At 38.8% G+C, this 18,461-nt stretch overlaps 1 protein-coding gene across 1 annotated transcript in view; it reads right to left on the bottom strand.

Annotated features, from left to right (window-relative positions):
* Nucleotides 1–15,907, bottom strand: part of CCDC68 (coiled-coil domain containing 68) — a 28,157-nt gene extending 12,250 nt beyond the window's left edge. The window contains exons 1-6 of the mRNA XM_069467972.1: nt 15,791–15,907; nt 14,548–14,634; nt 11,796–11,936; nt 10,687–10,812; nt 8,559–8,687; nt 4,484–4,566 (exon numbers count right to left, since the gene is read on the bottom strand). Of these exons, the coding sequence (XP_069324073.1) occupies nt 4,484–4,566; nt 8,559–8,687; nt 10,687–10,812; nt 11,796–11,936; nt 14,548–14,634; nt 15,791–15,907 (683 nt within the window). The remainder of the gene's footprint in view (nt 1–4,483; nt 4,567–8,558; nt 8,688–10,686; nt 10,813–11,795; nt 11,937–14,547; nt 14,635–15,790) is intronic.
* Between the last annotated feature and the right edge of the window lie 2,554 nt (nt 15,908–18,461).

Here is an 18,461-nt window from a genome sequence, read left to right as displayed (position 1 = left end):
AGTGGTAACACTTGAAGGTGCTGACTCGGGAAAGGGGGGGTGGGGAAAAAAAATATGAAACTATTGTTTTTAAAAAAAAATAAATAAAAACAGATGAATAAATATAAAAAAAATAAATAAATAAATGTATGTATAGAAATAAAAAAAAATAAAAACTAGATAAAAATAAGCTATTGTGTTGAGGGATGGATAAAGAAAAGCAGGGAAATGATTACAATAAAAGTCAAGATAGTGGTTACTTTCAAGGAAGAAAAATTGAGCTGGGTTTGGAAGGAACATGGCATACAGCACAGGAAGGAAGCAGGGCAACTTTAGGAAATCTCTCAATGTTCTGTTATTTTGCCCCAGGTTTTGTTTAAACCAAGGTATTCGCTTTGAAACAGTCCATTAAAGGGTATATTTATGTTCTGTGCACGTTTCTGTAGGTGTGTCATATTTCAAATGCATTTTCAATATTTTTTTAAACATAGAAAAGACTTTGAGGATAGGCTAACCAATTAAGTGGTTGTTATACTTGCATGATTGAAATCAGGAGAATTCCATTTTATCTTTGAAGATTGCTATTTTACCTTAAATTTTTTACACAATGGGCTGGTATCGCTTTTGAAATAAAAAAAGCAATCAACATACAAAACCAAGCCATTTTGAAAATTCTCGAGGAAACAGTAGATTAAAGGTAGAGGATACACTGCCATTAAAACAGCAGCTTTATTTCAACTGGTTCCATAGAGTCCTGGCAGATTACACTACAAGCAACTATCAAATTATGAAAAGTTATGAAAGAAATATAGATTGTCAACTCAGGCTGAAGGAGGACTACCAGTCCATTGGTTTTCTAGTCCACGGTTCATGGGAGGGAGCATTTGAAAAGAAATAAGCTGGATGCCTGATTCGGATGAAAATGTTTTGTGCCCATAGAATTCGAACTGAGAATAGCAGTGACTCTCAGCCCTGGCAGCAGTTCTAAAATTCGAGTTCAGGGAAGGGCTGTGTCAGCATGGTCAATGTTAATGTTAATGCATCGACATTAATGTTAGCTGTCCCTGGACTCCAGGTTCAGAGGCTTCCTTACCAAGGGCACAGGAGCCCGAGGAGATTTCAGGACCCCCAGCAGATGGAGCTCGCCCCCTGCCAAGGACCGGGGCGAGGAGAGCTCAGAGCCCTCCCAGGAGAGACCAGACTTGGGAGGTTTGCAAACATTCTGATCTGCGACCGGTGAGAGGGGCTCACACCTGCAGAGAATCTTCATGGGCAGGGTGTCCTCAGAAGTCAAAGGTGATTGGGAGCACTTGAGAGGCATGGCTGAGAATTCTAGGGGTGATGTTCAGAACCCCTGGAGGGTAGAGATGCCGAGAACATTCAGAGGATGGGAGAAGCCGGGAGCCTCAGAAGGAAAAAATACCCAAAAACCTCAGGCACTAAGAAAAGATGAGCTGAAGACATAAGGATCAAAACAGCACAGAAGGCAGAAATCTGGCCCACAGCTGGTGCTAAAATTCAGAATTGCTCCAGTGAGGAAGGAAAAAGAAGAAAAGTAAAAAGGAGGAATGAGCAGCAATGACCTACTTAATGGTCAGACTCAGGACTTCCCTGGGAAATAATTAGAAAGAACTTAGATGCTTTGCAGAAGCAAGCCAGTTTTGAATATGCCTGAAATGTAAAAACACTGTGAACTGTTAAAGTGAGTATTGAAAATGGTTCTCATTGTGGCCATGACCCAGAACCTTGGAACGGATGAGAAAAAGAGATGGCTTTAGAAAGGGGAGTGGGATTGATACTATGCTACCAAAAATACCAAGCTCAGAAAATTTTCCCCTGTGTTCCTTGAAGGTATTACCATGAAGTTCACTGTAAATAAATACAAATTTGAAAGCGGCCTCAAGATGGAAGAAAAGTATTTCCAGAAGCGCTCTTGAAAACACAGGGCTTTGGGGCTTAACCTGTCTCCATTAAGACACTAAAACAGTGACTAAAGGTCGCTGCAGAAACCCTCTATTAGGATCATTTGATAAATATGAAACCTAGTCATATTTAAGGCCTTAAAGTGTGAAAATATATCTAAATAAGCTGCCACTGGAGCTTCCTTTAAACTTGTTATTTGTATCTGCATTAAAGCACTCAGTCTTGATAAAGGGGCACACAGGAAAACAGAAGGAAGAACGCATGATAAAGGGCCAAGTCTAGAAAAAGGAGCAAAGCCCTTGTGACCAGTGTCTGAATCTAGGATTCATGCTCTGCCTCCCAAGGCCTCAATATAATTTTTAATCAAGGTTTTCCTTTACAATGCAACTGAATACAAAAGAAAGTAAACGTTGACATTAAAACAGAACTGAAAAACTTCCGGCTTCTGAGAAGATGGAGAAGAACTTTTCCCTGTTCTTCCCACTAAGCACAACTAAAAGCCCTGGGCATGGTACAGAAACCAGCAGAAGACGACTCTGAACGGTGGTGAGAAGGAGGCTCGGGGACACAATGGTGAGTTCCCCGGGTTTTCTTTTTACTTCAAATATCCCAGACTTGGAACTGAAAAGGACAGCCTGATTATGTTAGTAAGAACAGGCAAAAAAGGCCCCGACAAAAATAGAAAAGAATCTGGCCCTACCCTTCCCAGGGAGGAAATTGAAGCTCTCTTAATTCTTCATGGAGAGAGGGTGAAGAGAATACCATTTGGTTCTCTTCCTGTTTGATTCCTTAGCATTCAAGAAAGGAAGGCCCCACCCACTCAGGGGCCTCTTCTTTATGGCCATATTTATCCAATCTTAAACTAACAGAAATCCCCTTTGTTTGTGGTAGCTTAACCAAGTCTCTATTGATTCAAGCAAAAGAGTTTAATTCATACTGGTTTCATTTTCTTGTCACTTAGAGAAGTGAATACCTCTACACACAGCTCATAAAAAGCAACAAGCAATAAACAAGTAATCACAAATATCTGTGATACCTACAATCTGTAAAAATTATGTAAGCCTAGATGTTCAAACACCTTTCTGGAAACACAAAACATCCATTTTTTTCTCAAAAATTTCTAAAGCTTCCTCAAGAGTTTGAAGAATTCCTATAACAGCTGCTCACATATAATAGAACTGAAAGACTAGATCAGTTTGTTTTTTAAAATAGTTACACTGTTGGCTGAAAGACTGACAAAAGCTCCATCAACAATAAAAAATAATCATTTTTAAATAAAAAAATCAAACTCAGACTGCCTGCATTCTTAATGAAAGACACATTGTACAAGCCAGTAGTTCTGCTACATGGAAAAGCTCTATTTAAGAAAAAAAAAGCCAAAGATTTACTTAGAATTAAGTTATGAGTATTTGTAAATAATTCCAAGATCTGAGGATGCTTTCTGTAGTATTTCCTTCATTCTCTACAGAGATGTGCAGTGCCACAAAACTATCTTAGAAGTCCACATTCTAGGGCTGTATGCTTGTTACAGGGAAGAAGATAGTAAAATTAATAACTTATTGGCATCCCAGTATACCGATATGTTCCAAATATCTGTGTGCAGTTGACAGGGTCATCCCATTTCTAGACTTTGGCAAATGCAGTCAAAATTGCATGAGTATGAGCCACACAGAAGGCACAACTTATGAGGACAGATGAAAAGAGAGAGACAACGAGAAAGGAAAGGGTACAATGGGGGAAAAAATTAAAAGACAAAGAAAGAGGGGTGTTTGAGCATGTATCAATGAATAAATAAATGACAACAAGAATTGATCCATAATGGTGCCTGATAGTCTAGTGAATGATAGATAGTTCTAGATGGATGAATTAAGATCTTGAAATAGATTTGACTTTGAACATCATTATATCAGTACATCAGAATATACAATGACTGTGGTGGGCTTAGGATAAAGAATAAAAGAAAAACCTCAGAAAGTTTCTCTCCTATGATATGAGTTATTACAAAATAGTCCAGATGCTTTTTCTAATAGCAGCTGAGGAGCATTACAGTCATGGCGATAGCCACAAACCCGCCCCCACACCCAGCATAATATGGACTATGACTGCTTGTAAATTATGAGTATTTGTAAGTCCAAAGTGCGAATGATGTTTTCCATGGTACATCCTTCATTCTTTACAGAGTTGAGGAGCACCATGAAATTATCCTAGAATTCCACTTGCGGGCTGGCCAGTTTAATGCTGCTATAAAAGAGACTCATTAACAAAGACAGAAGCATCGGGGAGTGAAGACCTCTCCAGCATCCCTTTAGCACCAAAGGTAAACCAGGCTCATTCACTCTACAGAAGGGTTAACCCTCCCACGAGTTCCCCTGCACCCCCAGTGAACTCTGCCACCATGATTCCTCAGTGGATGAGGAAAGACAGACTCGTGACTCTTAATGCTAGGAATTCGACCTTCCCCCTGCACTTTCAGTCATCCTATTTCCTTGGGGGATGGAAAGCCGCCTGTTCGCTGGCCAGTGTACCAGGGGAGAGAAAAGATATAAGGGACTGCTTTTATTTAGGAGGTAGATTTGCAAACCTTTTAGTGCACATAGGGCTGGATTTGAGTTGCAGCAGCTTGTTTTCCAAAGACTGTTTTCTTTCTAGTAGTGTTTTCTTTTCCTAGGAGAAAATAAGATACAAATTTTGTTTATTTGCATAAGAGTATGTATGTGTGTGTTTGGTAAGAAATTTTTCCTGCAATACTAGAAATATGCCCTTGGCTAAAGAGTTAATTTCATAGGAGCTGTTACAGCCCACCCCCAAGGGAGCCTGATGAGGCATTCTCCTGTATGCTTTATCCATAGCTCAATGATAGGTCAAGAGTAGCTGTCTTCACTCCCTCACCTGCTTGGAGGGCTTTTGCTCCTCTTCCAGCCCGCTGCTGCTGAGATGTGGCCTGGGCAGCTCAGCCTTTCCTACCTGCCTCTCCCCATCCTATCCCAAACAGCCTGCTCAGCCTTCGCTAGGCATTGGGGCTCCTGCCATTACACCTGCTTCCCCGACAATAGACTGAGTTGTTGGTATCTATGGACACGCGACACCTCTACCTGCTCACATGGCATCTGTCAGAAAGTAGAAAAGCAGTAAATGTATTTTTGGTGAAGGATCAACGCCACAAACGGTAAAATTGCTTCCTAATTAGGATACAGGAGAAACTATGGCACTGAGAAAGAATATCTGAAAAAACACCTTAATTATTAATCCAAACTCTTTCCATTAAATAAACAAACAAACAAACAAACAAGTCCATGAACAATCAAGCTGGGATGATCGTGGATGCTTTATATTTGATGGAAATATGCTGAAAGTGGAGTGGCATCAATTTAACACATTAACTGCTCTGTGAGTTGTATTTAAGTCACGCTAGTTTTGAGCCCGAGGCCTCGTGAAGCACATGTAACTCATGTCTCTTCACCTTGGGAGCCTCATGAACTATTTTTCAAGTGGCATATAAACTCACACACAGAAAACAATAAAAAAATAACAAATTTTTTCATTAAATTAGAAAGGATCATTTTGTTTTCAAAATTTTTATTCCATTTTTGTATAATACACCATGGCCCCAAGGAAAAAACATTTTTTTAGTGGGGCAGTCAATGATAAATGATTTAGGAACCAAGGACATCATTTTGATCCGGCATCAGAGAGGATAGGGGCATGGTGGAAAAGGTTGTGAACTAGAAACTGGAGGATTGTGGCATAGTTTCTGGTTCGTGTTGTCTTCATTTATAAAATGATGAGGAGGAGCTAGGTGATCTCAAAAGTGCCTTTGAGCTCTAAAATTCTACTAGAGCTAAATCAACGACACTAGAAAACAAATATGATGTAACAGAATTGCGCTGCTAGCAAAAGGAACATATGCCATATTAAAATGCTCTTATTGGGCGTTTTCTGCTGGCTTATCACTGTGTTTACGGAATTCATTCTCACTGCATTCCTGATTAAAGTGGGACAGATGGTGAAGGTTTTAAGTAATGTGTTCATCACCAGACCTCATACCACTAATGGCCATTTACTGGAGCAGTGGATTGTTCAAGTGAGTAGCAAATAAATCCTTCTCCAGGGGGCACCTACTACCAGGGCAATATTTATCAACCTTTGTGAGGATGTTCATTTTTAATTTTCACCTCTTTTTTGAGTGCATGTCTTTTTCCTATTAATGTAAAAGTCTCGGTACCCGCCTCCCTCATTCTGACACGCACTCGCCAACTGAGACACCCTCCCCCACGGTCCATCTTCTATCTCCTTAAACCAACAAGATGTTGCTGCGAAGCTTTGCTTCTTATAGTCTTATTTATTTGCTTGTTTGTTTCATAAATATAAAATATCTTTAAACCATATTTTTTTAAAACAATAAAACTGCGCATTGCCCTTCACCTCCGTCCCCACTCACCTCCACCTTCCAGAGGTTCTAGTAGGCTCCACTCTAGGAAGTCACTAAACTAGAGTATTCTAGAAGGTTGCTGCATGGCTTTGCTGAGCCATGGGCATCCCGTCCACTTACTCTCTCCCAGAGCTCCTAGAGACAGCCCATAGTCGTGGGTCAAAATCTAGGCAGTTCTGCAGAAGAATGGTCTCAGTGTGAAAAGTAAAAACAAAACAAAACAAAACAATTATCTAGGCAGGAGATAGGCCATCACTTCTCAAAAATGTCCTGCCAGCATCTGAGCCACTGAACTTTATTCTGAAGTACATTCCCCTAACTCCAACAGAGACTTCAGCCTCCTGAAAGTGTCCCTAGGAGAATGAACAAAAGGAGATCTGGGAAGTTCTTTGAGCCCCACACAATCCTAACATACTACATTGTAATGTCCACAAAAAGAGCCTGTATCTAGTTCATTCACATATACATATCCAGCCCCTAGCTCTGTGTGGCACATGGTAGGTGATCAAATATTTATTGACTAAGCAGTTGGGTATGTAACACCCCATAACTCCAAGATGAACGCACATCTAGTACAGATTTCCCAGTGTTACTAGGAAATACAGAAATTCTCTCCTATTCTTCTTTTGGTAATTTTCAGGCCCTGACATGTGGCCACTAAACCTGACCCAGTGTTACTGGGTTTGAGATAGGGCGACTGCGACTGCGACTGCAAGTGAAAACTTAAATTTCAAGCAAATTAATCAAATTGTTTGGTTAAACAGTCCTATTCGTTATCCAGACTTGTCTGTCTTTCCTAAACACAAACATTCTTTGTGTTATCAATTTGTTAAACCATTTATTACAGGATAAAGCATTCTAACACTATCAAGTACTCAACCAAATATTACAGCTTTTCCAATGTAATTATAAACGGTCATGCCTGGATAACCCAACTGCTTAAGGACATTCTAGCCCAGTGATTCTGCTGAAGTCTAACACTAAGTGACCCAGGGCATAGATGCAGCTAAATATTATTAGTATTAGATGCAGTTAAGTTTGGGCTTATTTAATTTTTGTGATATCCTCAGCACCTTCATTAAGATTACAAATTCAACCAAGTTCACAGTGTTATAAAACTTTAAATTCTTGGGAAATATTTTCAAACTAATCAAAGTTTCTTTGGTAAGAAACCTGAATATTGAAATGTGATACTTTTGAAGTGACATTTACAAAATGGTGTAAACCTAGGCAAACTCATAAAACAAATTAAAGCTGAGAAGAGCAGAGGCAAATCAGGGAATTAATGCAATAAATGTAAAAATTTATTGGGCAATGTTTACTAGAAGCCAAATACTACATTCTTACCTATTCCATATTCAGTTTCAGAGATGACAATTTCCTTTGTTTTGTGTATTTGGAGTGCTGGCTACTTAAAGGAACACCACATTATACTTTTTATAATTTTTGTTGTATTATTACTTTTCCCTAAATATATCTCTTGAAAGTTTCAAATTCCGCAGAATGATTTTTCTTAATGGGAGCTGTGTCTCTACTGGGGAAGCCACAGATTTTTACAAACCCAAAGTGGATAAAAAGGGATACTGCATTGACTCTAATACATAAAAATGCTTTGGTGATCCATTATATTAATACTATTACTCCTAAGAGGTGGATTTTGTGATCCTTTCCATTATTTCATTACAGCCTTACCTGGTTCCCCTTTCTAAGAAAGACATTTACTAGAAAGAGAATTCAGCAGGAGGATTGCTTAAGCCCAGGAGTTCAAGACCAGCCTGGGCAACGTAGTGAGACCTCGTCTCTACAAAAAATTTAAAAATTAGCCAGGCATCATAGCACATGCATCTAGTCCCAGCTACTCAGGAGGCTGAAGTGGGAGAATCACTTGAGGCCAGGAGTTTGAGGTTGCAGTGAACTACGATCATGCCACTACACTCCAGCCTGGGTGACAGAGCAAGAATCTGTCTCAAAAATAAATAAATAAATAAATGTGACAGATGATATGACCACAGTATTTGCTGAGAGGTAAAGCAATAACTGCATTACAGCTCCTATTAAATGTTTAAGGAAGAAACTAATATTACTGTTTATTTCCTAAGACCAGGTATTATAAAGAGTGCTTCCACTTAGCATTATCTTACTTAATGTAATGTCCTATTTATTTTTGTGTTATTTCCTTTCACTCTCATCCTAACTCTGTCAGAAAGAAATTCCTCTAACGGCTTACTTTTTCCATTCTCTGTACAAGGTTCTCCAATTCTGTGATTTGACTGTGCTTTTCTTCAAGTTTTTCAGTGACTTGATTCAGATTTTCAACCCGTTGTTTCAATTTCTGTTCTTCTTCAAGCTTGTTAACCTTTGATCAGAAAAACAGTCGTCAAACTCTTGTTTTTATTAAAGCTATGCACATAGTATGTCCCTCCATAGTTTTCTAATTATCACAAAAATTAAGAATTAACACTTGCTTAGAATTACTCTCTTTTTTTTTTTTTTTTTTTTTTTTTTTTTTTGAGACAGAGTCTCACTCTATTGCCCGGGCTAGAGTGAGTGCCGTGGCATCAGCCTAGCTCACAGCAACCTCAAACTCCTGAGCTCAAGCGATCCTCCTGTCTCAGCCTCCCGAGTAGCTGGGACTACAGGCATGCGCCACCATGCCCGGCTAATTTTTTCTGTATATATTTTTAGCTGTCCATATAATTTCTTTCTATTTTTTAGTAGAGACGGGGTCTCACTCTTGCTCAGGCTGGTCTCGAACTCCTGAGCTCAAACGATCCGCCCACCTCAGCCTCCCAGAGAGCTAGGATTACAGGCGTGAGCCACCGCGCCCGGCCAGAATTACTCTTTTGATTTCGGAGTTTCCTTCAAAATAAACCTGATAGACTACAACACTGAATCGGTAGAGAATTAATAACTTGTCAATATTCTTCCTAGAATGTTTACATTTGTTACCATAAAACATACTTCCTGAACTGGTGTAAGAAAAGAGAGAGATGAATTTAAGAAAAGCAAAAGTTTTTATTTTTCCATAACAAAAATTATCCAAAACAAAAAAATATCTTTCATGTTCAACTAAGAAATGTTTTCTTTTCAATCAGAAAGCATCAGAAAAGCAAAATAATTCTGTGCAGTGTGTCAGGGGGTTACTTCAGAGGCACAGGGCAGAGTCGTGCTGAAAGACCCCAGAGAAGAGCAGTCTCCAGCCCCATAGGTCACATTGGGAGTGTGTCAACAGGCTTCTTAACTGCTGTGTGTGTATTCAACACAACTCGAGATTTCACGTGAAAAGTAACAGTGTCCGGCTTCTTCTGAAAACACCAGGTGGACCTTCCTGCCAGGCCACTCCAGGCCGGGGCTGAAGCCCCCATTACGGCGACACATGCATCCTGCCCCCCGAAGACCCCACTGCTCCACAGTGCACCCCTCCATCCACAACTGCCCCTTCGCTTCTCTCACTTATGTTTCTCATCTCCACCTGCAGGCAGGTGAGTTTTCGACCATCTCCACCACCTGAAGCGTGAGAGGGTAGCACGGTGGGAAATCCCTTGGGAACTTTCCTGAGGCCTGAGCTGGCAGAGACCCAGGTGCCCCACCGTGGCACAAATGAACTTCCCCATTAGCTATTTTACATTTTAAATTTCAGCAGACACACACACACACACACACACACACTCTTTTTTAATTACTCCAGTTTTAGAATACATTTTTCAGACAGTTTTATTGGTCCTAGTATACATACTTCAGATCTAAATACAAACAAAAAACATATATGTATGAGTGGGTGTACATGTTTTTTATTTTTTAAATTTACGTATACTTTAAAAATATATAAAAATATATATTTATATATATATACACACACACATATATTCATGTTTTTGTTTGTTTTGTTTTTATTATTTTTTTAATCTAGAGAATGTATTCCAGGACCAAAACAATTTTGAAACCATTTGTTTAATCCCACTCTTTTATTACAGAGACAAGGTAACCCAAGTGCAGAGAGGTAGAATGACTCAGTCTGGGTCATCTAGTGAGTCAAGGGCAAAACCGGAAGAGGAGTCACCGGCCAGGCTCAGCAGGGCCAGCCCTGATTCCCAGGCAGGGCCACCCTGCCTCTGTCCACGTGTGCTCACAGGGGCTCTGGGCAAGAATGGCAACAACACAGCAGCTCTGCAACCTCTGGGTGTCTGGCTAAGTGTGGGGGGCAGGAATGCGGGATGGGGGACTCAGCACATAAAAGTCACTTGGCCATTGCTCGTTTCGTATCTAACTCCTCCAAAAAAAGGGACTTGAACGGCTCCAGCTCCAAGGGGTTAGTGGGGGCTAGTTCTCCAACAGACAAGCTATGAGTTTGGTACCTGGAGTAGGTGTTTACTGTCTTCATGCTTTTTTCTCACTTTTTCAGATTGTGTTTGGTAGTTTTCAAATAATCTCTGGGCCACGTTTCTCAGAGCTGCTGCTCCTGCTTCTCTGGAGGCTTCCAGCTAGAACAGAAGGTCACTATGCATGTTTTGACATTTACAACAAAAAGGGTTAAAGACACAACAGTTTGACAGGCAATGGAAAACACAGAGGCTGAACTGTACCATCCGGTTACCCTTCTAAGCAACGGATAGGAGAAAAGACACTTTTATCTGGTAAGAGAAAAATGTAAAATGAGAGACCCCCTACTTAGAGGGACTGTCAACAGGGTCAGATTTGCCCCGGCCAAGCCAAACCAGAGCTAGCAGGCAACAATGCCCTGCAGCTATAGACCTCACCCTTCAAAGAATTCCTTGGTACCCTATTAGCTTAAGAACTTATTTGCAAGGCTTTTATCCTTAATGGCCACAACAGTACTAAAAGGTGCATGCTCCTGAAATAGGGACAAGGTTAAAGTATTAAGAGCAATAAAGCTAAAGTATTATGAATCTTTCAAGGATTTAATCTAAAGAAATAATCAAAGATGGCTGCAGAGATTTACCTACCAAGAGATTCATTGCAGGACTGCATGCAAACTAAACCCCAAAAAAGAAAATCTAAAGCATTCAACAAGAAAGTAATTAAACAAATAATGAGACATTTGACTATGAAAGTGATAATACTTATCAAATATTTAAACACTTTAAAATTTATTGTGGTAAAAACACTTAATATGAGATTTACCCTCTTAACAAATTTGTAAGTTAATTATGGGGGCAATGTTGTACAACAGATCTCTAGAACTCATGCATCTTGCATGATTGAAATTTTATAACCATTGAATTTTTGTAAGTTTTTTGAATAACAAAAGTAGTCTCCAAAATAAAACAGTGAGATTCAATTCGTGAAATACAAAAATGCTTCTCTGTATTTGTGAGCACACATGTGGACCCATGAGCGTGTGTGGATGTCTCTCCACTTTTACAGACACATGAATGCTAACAATCTATCCTGTTAGCTCAAAGGCTCAAAATACAAAATCTGAAATTTCTCCTAATAGTCATACCTTGATTTTCAATACTTCATTCTCTTTGTTCATTTCTAAGAGCTGCAGGTCTTTTCCTTTCATCTCTTTCATGAGCAAATCCAAACTGCAACAAGAAGGATCCATTTCAGGATCAGAGCCGTTCTGAATGTTTCCATAGCGCTTAAATGGAAGAATACGAAAATCTCAGACCTGACTATTCTCTTCCTCTATAGACTTCGACAACAATAATTATCACTCAGTATTACATACATTAAGGAGGATTCAGGTCAGCACAAATAAAAGAAATCTTTTGAAATATTAATGGAGAATTCTAGGTGAGGCAGCTGGCCTCTATATGTGCTCAAATTTTAACAGATTCTTATAGTAAAAGATGTAGAACTACATCTTTTATGCTTTTCATATTTCCTACAGTTTCAAATATACTGTTAAGTGCTTCTCAGGAAATATATAATATCCACAGGCCAGATTTTTTAAAATTTAAGTTGTAGACATAAATATATTTTAGTTACCTTGCATTACAGACTAATATTAATATAATCAAGTCTAATAGTTACAATACATAATATCTAATGTTCAATGATGCTTCATTGTAATCACCTCAAATTAAAGTCCCAATCAGAAATATCAGAACTGAGTGTTACTGCCTTTATAACACTGTAAATTTCAGCTCACTGAAAATACACTTGGAGCATCAATCTCAATAGGAATCATGGACATGTGGAGGTGGAAAAGAAATTAGAAACATCTAACTTAGTCCATCAATTTTATAGATATAGAAAGTATCGATTGTCTACCATTTTCTCTTTCTGCTCTTTCAACGTATTTCAAGGCAGACAGAGAAATTATTACCCAATTACACACAGACCCTACAATTGTAACAACAACTTCTATTTGTTAAGCACCTATTATGTGCCAGGACATCTTTACACTCCTTTGTCTGAATGCTCAAAACACTAGAAGGTACTATATGCCTTTCTTTCAGATGAGGACATTGAAGATGAGAGTTTAATATACCCAAGTTTAAACCTGGAATAACTTCCAGAACCAGAATTAGTGTCCAAGTGTGTGTAACCACAAAGCCTACGTTCTTTCTGACTACATCGATAGAAATAAAAAACACAAAGAATGTAGTCCACACAGATAATATCCTCCGTCACCATAACTCTGCCATGGTTTTGTTTTTTATAATCCAGATCTGGGTGCACACTGTCACTCTCCATATACAGAGTAGGAATTATTTTCTTTTTTAATTTGTAAAAGAACATTTGACAGGAAGACTGTCTTGTAGAAGGTAGATTATCAGCTTTGGTAGGTGGCTATGAAGGTCACAAATCAATGCTTTTCAAACGGTAATGTGTGTGCGACTCACTTGGTTAAAAATGCCGGTTCTGAATCAGAAGCCCCGGATGCTGTATTTCTAACCAGCTCCTGGGGCTGCGGAACTGCTAAGACCGCAGACCTGACTTGAGAGCAGCAAGGCCCTAGATCACTACGGCGACATCTTTACAGATATTTGGATGCTCAGCTTATCTGCTGACCTTCTGTGGTTTGAGGTGGTGGAGGCAGACACATGGCGACACGATGTCATCTCCGTTCCTAGGGAGCTACTCCTGCCAAGGTCACCAATGACCTCCACATTATTATGGCCAATGGTCAGGCCTCAATTCTGGACAGCATGTGACAGTGTGGTCCCTCTCCACTTTCTGAAAGCCTTTCCTCACTCACCTTCAGTGGGTCCATTTCCTCCTGCTTTTTGTCCTAATTCACTAGCTTCTTTTCTCAGCTTCCTGGGATGGCTCTTCTTTCTCCCAACATCTAGGAAACCGCAGGACTCAGTCCTGAGATCTTCTCTCATTTCTATCTATGCTCACTTGCTTGGGAATCTCTTCCAGTTTCAGAGCTTTAAAAACCATCCTTATGCCCCAAATCTCTATCCAGTAGTCTGGACCTTCCAGCCCAGACCCCTGCCCTCAACTCCAGAATCATATGTCCAGGCGCTTACTAGAAACCTCCACGTGGAGGTCTAACAGACAACTCAGCATAGTCAAAACTTAATTTTTGACCTTCTCCATCATTTCCAGACATAACATTTTTTTTCTAATTTCAAAGCCCTTAATTTAAGAAAGTAACTGAAGCAAGCTGTGTTAGCTTAGGAGGCTGAGGATGAAGAAGGGGATGATGTTTATGTATCATACCTTGTGTTCCGGTGTACTCTGTGGCCACCGTGTACAGTGGACAACACTAACGAGGTGCACTTGGCTCAGGTGTGGTTTAAGCCGGCATAACCCAGATAAGGCTAAGTGCAGATTGCTCCACCTTAAGTATATAAGGCCGGTCTTGGGGAAGGGATTGCATTTAAGTTTATTGACTATCTGACAAGATCCTCACTCAGCTCAGGTCTGAAAACTTCGAATGTGTGTCCAGGTGAAACTAAAATCTCATATCTTTGTCTGTCATTGGGAAATGTTACTGTCCTGAATCTTGGCTGGGCTGACATCATCCTATATACTTTAGATACGTTGGCCTCATTTAATATATTCAAGTAAGGTCTGGTCATTCTGATTTGATCCCACTAATGACATTTGTGGTTAAACATTTCACATATATGGCTATTAACATCTTTAGGTACACATGAAATATTTTACCATTCATCATTCAAAGCATCAAAGAATGTAATAATTGACGAAAAAAGTTAATTAGATAAAATCTATATAGCTTCATGCTAATTTTCTGAAGGAATCAAAGTAGTAAATTTTGATAAATTTATTACCTTTACATCTAGTTTGTGATTTATACTGTTTTGTCCTACTTCATCTTTAAACATTTGATTTCGGATCTTTTCCAGAGTAGCTCGAATCTAGAAGAGGAAAAAAATTATTTTTTTCAAAGGCATTTAATGCCAAATGTTTTTTTTCTCAATGTCAGCTATAGGGTACCTGATATTTCTATAAAGTACATATATATTGATTTCAGATTTTAATAACTTCCATCAACCTAACTAGCACTTAGGCTTATATTGTCTGGATTGCCAAAGATAAGCATTTTGTCTTTATAACTTTCTCAGACAAACCTAAAATACAATAACCTAAGTGAATATTATCCTACAAAATAGTTATTATTTAGTAATTAGTACTTAATACCATTTAGTTCTATTTTGTCTATCTAGTAATTTAGTACTAATTTACTGTTTAGTAATTACTATAAAACAATTACTATCTAGTAATCACTACAAAATAATTACTATCTAGTAATTACTACGAAATAATTACTATCTAGTAATTACTACAAAATAATTACTATTAAGCAATTACTACAGAATAATTACTAAGAGATCATACAAATTTATGCATGAAATATAAGCCCCATGGCTTGATAGCCTCTGGAATTGCAAGACATTCAAAGATGATTTAATTAATTGATCCGAACATGTTATGAACTTTGCCGGAATTTATCTTTCCATTCTAAGAGACAGTTAATAAGAGTACATATTCATACGTCTGTCGGCCGTTATCACCTTGGATTCTCATAAGACCTCACGTGTTTAATGAAGTAACATGCCAACATGTAGTCACTGGCAATCACTACCCAGAACTGTGAAAAGGAGCCAGGCAGGGAGACGCACAAACCCAGCAGGAAACGTAAACATCTACTTGGGAACGCCATCCACACTCATGAAACAACTGGGAAACATTATAAAACAGTAGGAAATCCAGTGGTGAATAGTGTGGGACAAATTAAATGCTGATAGGTGTTCAGAACCCTCCTGGCCTATTATTCAATTTTACTGAGTGAAGAAAATCATTTTACTACTAGTGTAGGAACAGTTTCATACCCTCCAGAGAAATCACTGCGTATGCGTTTACATTTCAGCTACCAGCACTGTCCTTGGCCAAATTAAGTTTGTTCCTTTTTATATGTTCTATGGAGAGGGAAACAGAGTCCACCAATCCATACCCCCAGAATTTATCTTTAAAAAAATCATCTCATGCTAATGATTTCCGACGCCCACGTACCTTTTTTACATATTCGGTTTCTTCAATAATGTGAGCCGATGTAGACTCATACAAGGCAGAATTATCTTCTGTCTTAGCCCTTGGGGGAATTTCTGTGGTCACTGTCACTGTTGTCATTGTGAATTCTGGCTTTAGGAAAACATCAATCAGCTAAGCAAAACACACCATTTTGATTATATGGTTTATAAACCGAATGAAGTTGTTTTATCACTGTAATCAAATATAGTAGAAAAATTATAAGCCATTGGTATCTGTATGTATTCATAAATAAAAATTTTAATATAAAAGCAACACCATCTGGATTAATTAATAATTTAAAAATTAAATAATAGAAGAAAGAAAAATGTAAAATTTCTCTTTTTATTCTGCATCATCTTAGACTATAAAACCCCAAGAATAGGGGCCAGATTTTATTTATCTTTATATCCTAGCACAACTGTAAATACTTAATACATTTCTGTGGAACTAACGTAATACAATTATAAGAAAATTGTGCGTTGTGTGTGTATGTATCTTTATATATATTCTATAAAGGCTATTTACTGAAGAAGTAACTAATGCTAATGCTAATGCTCAAACCTTGGTCTTTTTGAAATCAAGTTCAGGCATGTTTCCCTCACATTACGGCTGACTTCCTTAGAGAGAAACAACAACAACAAAATATTTAATATCTAGCAAGGACCTATGCTGCTAAAAGACACAAAGAATTTTCATCTTTGCCAGCATCACTTTGAAATAAGATAGCTTCTAGGGATACCACAAAGTCCTGCATTTATCCTTTAATCTTCAATGAAATTGACTGAGCATGCCAAGAATTTTCCATTTTATTATAAATCCTCCTAACAGGCAGCTATGGCTTTATTTGTTTCAGCTGAAGTTCATTTGGCAGCCGCAACTTTGCAAGTGTGCTTTTGTAAAATGTGAGTGGGAGTACGTGTCTTACTGGGTCCTCTGGGTCCTCTGAAGTCTCTTCTGGGATTAAGGTCTTGGTGCAAAACATTGAAATGCTCACAGTAAAAGAAACACCCATCCAGACAATATGCAACATGCTTGAAAGTCAGGGGAGGGTGGGCAGGCCAGGGTAGAGGTCAGCAAACCACAGCCTGGGAACCAAATCATGCTTTCCGCCTGTTTGTACAGCCTATGAGTTAAGAATGGTTCTTATATTTTTGAACAGTCAAAAAAAAATTAAAAGAAGAATAACATTTCATGACACATGACAATTATATGAATTTCAAATTTAATATCCATAAAAATGGCTGAAAAAAATCAAAGAATAACATTTCATGACATATGAAAGTTACATGAAGTTCAAAGTTAGTGGCCCATAAATGAAGTTTTACTCTAACATAATCACGGCCATTCATTTACATGGCGTCTACGACGCTTTCACACTCCAACAGCAGAGTGGAGTGGATGTGACAGAGAAAGAATGTGGCAAGCAAAGCCTAAGATATTTACTATCTGGTCCTCTCCAGGAAAAGTCTGCTGATCCCTGATTTAGGGCATGGCAGGGGATGGGAGCAGGACCAGTGGGAAAATAGAGAGAAAACAACCATTCTGACCTGGGTTGGATTTTCTCCTCTAGTTCAATTCCTCTCCATCTGCAGTCTTTCTTGCTTGATTTACTTTCATCTTTTCTTTTTAGCATTTTATGCATTGTGTGCATGAACAAATGATAAGAAGCATTTTATCACAGGAATGAATCACTCTTTAGAATGCACCGCACTGCAATCTCCAAAAGTCTTTCCTAATTTGAATGTCACATTGGGCTTCAGATCATGTGTCCTGAAATACACTCTCATATGTGCCTTTTATTCTTAAAATCAAGGAATTTTGCTTCTTAATCACTGATATTTCTGAAAACATCCCACCTTTTCCACTCACTGGTTGGGCCATCTTCAATGAATTACATAAAATCTTAGCCTTAACTTAGATATCTGTAAAATAGGAGTGATAATACCTAGTGATATGAAAATGAGTTTTTTTAAAATGCCTGGTTGCAGAAGGCCCTCCATGGACAGTCCCTGTCCACAGTGTTGCTCCTGTTATTTTATATCATTAATAACCACAGAAGACAAGCAGATGATAACAAAGCAGGTTGTTCACATCTGTCTGGCTGCAAAGCTTTACATCCAACTCTACCCACATGAAATTAAATTCCACTTCTCTCTTCGGTTCAGAAAACTTTCATGCCCGCAGTCCTTGATTGGTATGAAGAAACCCAAGGGGAAAGAAAGCCAGAAGTCCAAATTGCCATATGGCATTGCCATCCTGAGGAAAATCCATGTTAGCATTTTATTTCAGCCAGAAGTAGATTAAGCAGATAAAATTTTCAAAATAAAACACAATCAGTTAATTAAAGTAAGGAGAGACTTTGATTTGTTTTATGCTAGAATGGATTGAAGACAGCTTACAAGTGGCATCGTGCCAAGAGGAGTTATTTCCTAGATTAAGGCTTTTCAAACAGGGCTCCCTGGGAGGGGACGAGGTGTCGCACAGACAAAGCTCTGTCACCTCAACTTCAACCAAAGCAGCTCTGCTTTGTTCTGCGCACACACTGAATTTTTCCATGAGCCTTTCTGTGGAGAAAAAGGGCTCTACTGCTAAAAAGTTTAGAGGCAGACTGTCTGGTTTCATGGCCTCATTCTGCCACTCAGTAGCTGTGTGA

The sequence above is a fragment of the Eulemur rufifrons genome, chromosome 5, assembly GCF_041146395.1.
Source record: "Eulemur rufifrons isolate Redbay chromosome 5, OSU_ERuf_1, whole genome shotgun sequence".
In the NCBI taxonomy this organism is placed as follows: Eukaryota; Metazoa; Chordata; class Mammalia; order Primates; family Lemuridae; genus Eulemur; species Eulemur rufifrons.
The sequence above is the reverse complement of the archived record's forward strand: the minus strand, read 5'-3'. Positions and strand labels throughout refer to the sequence as shown.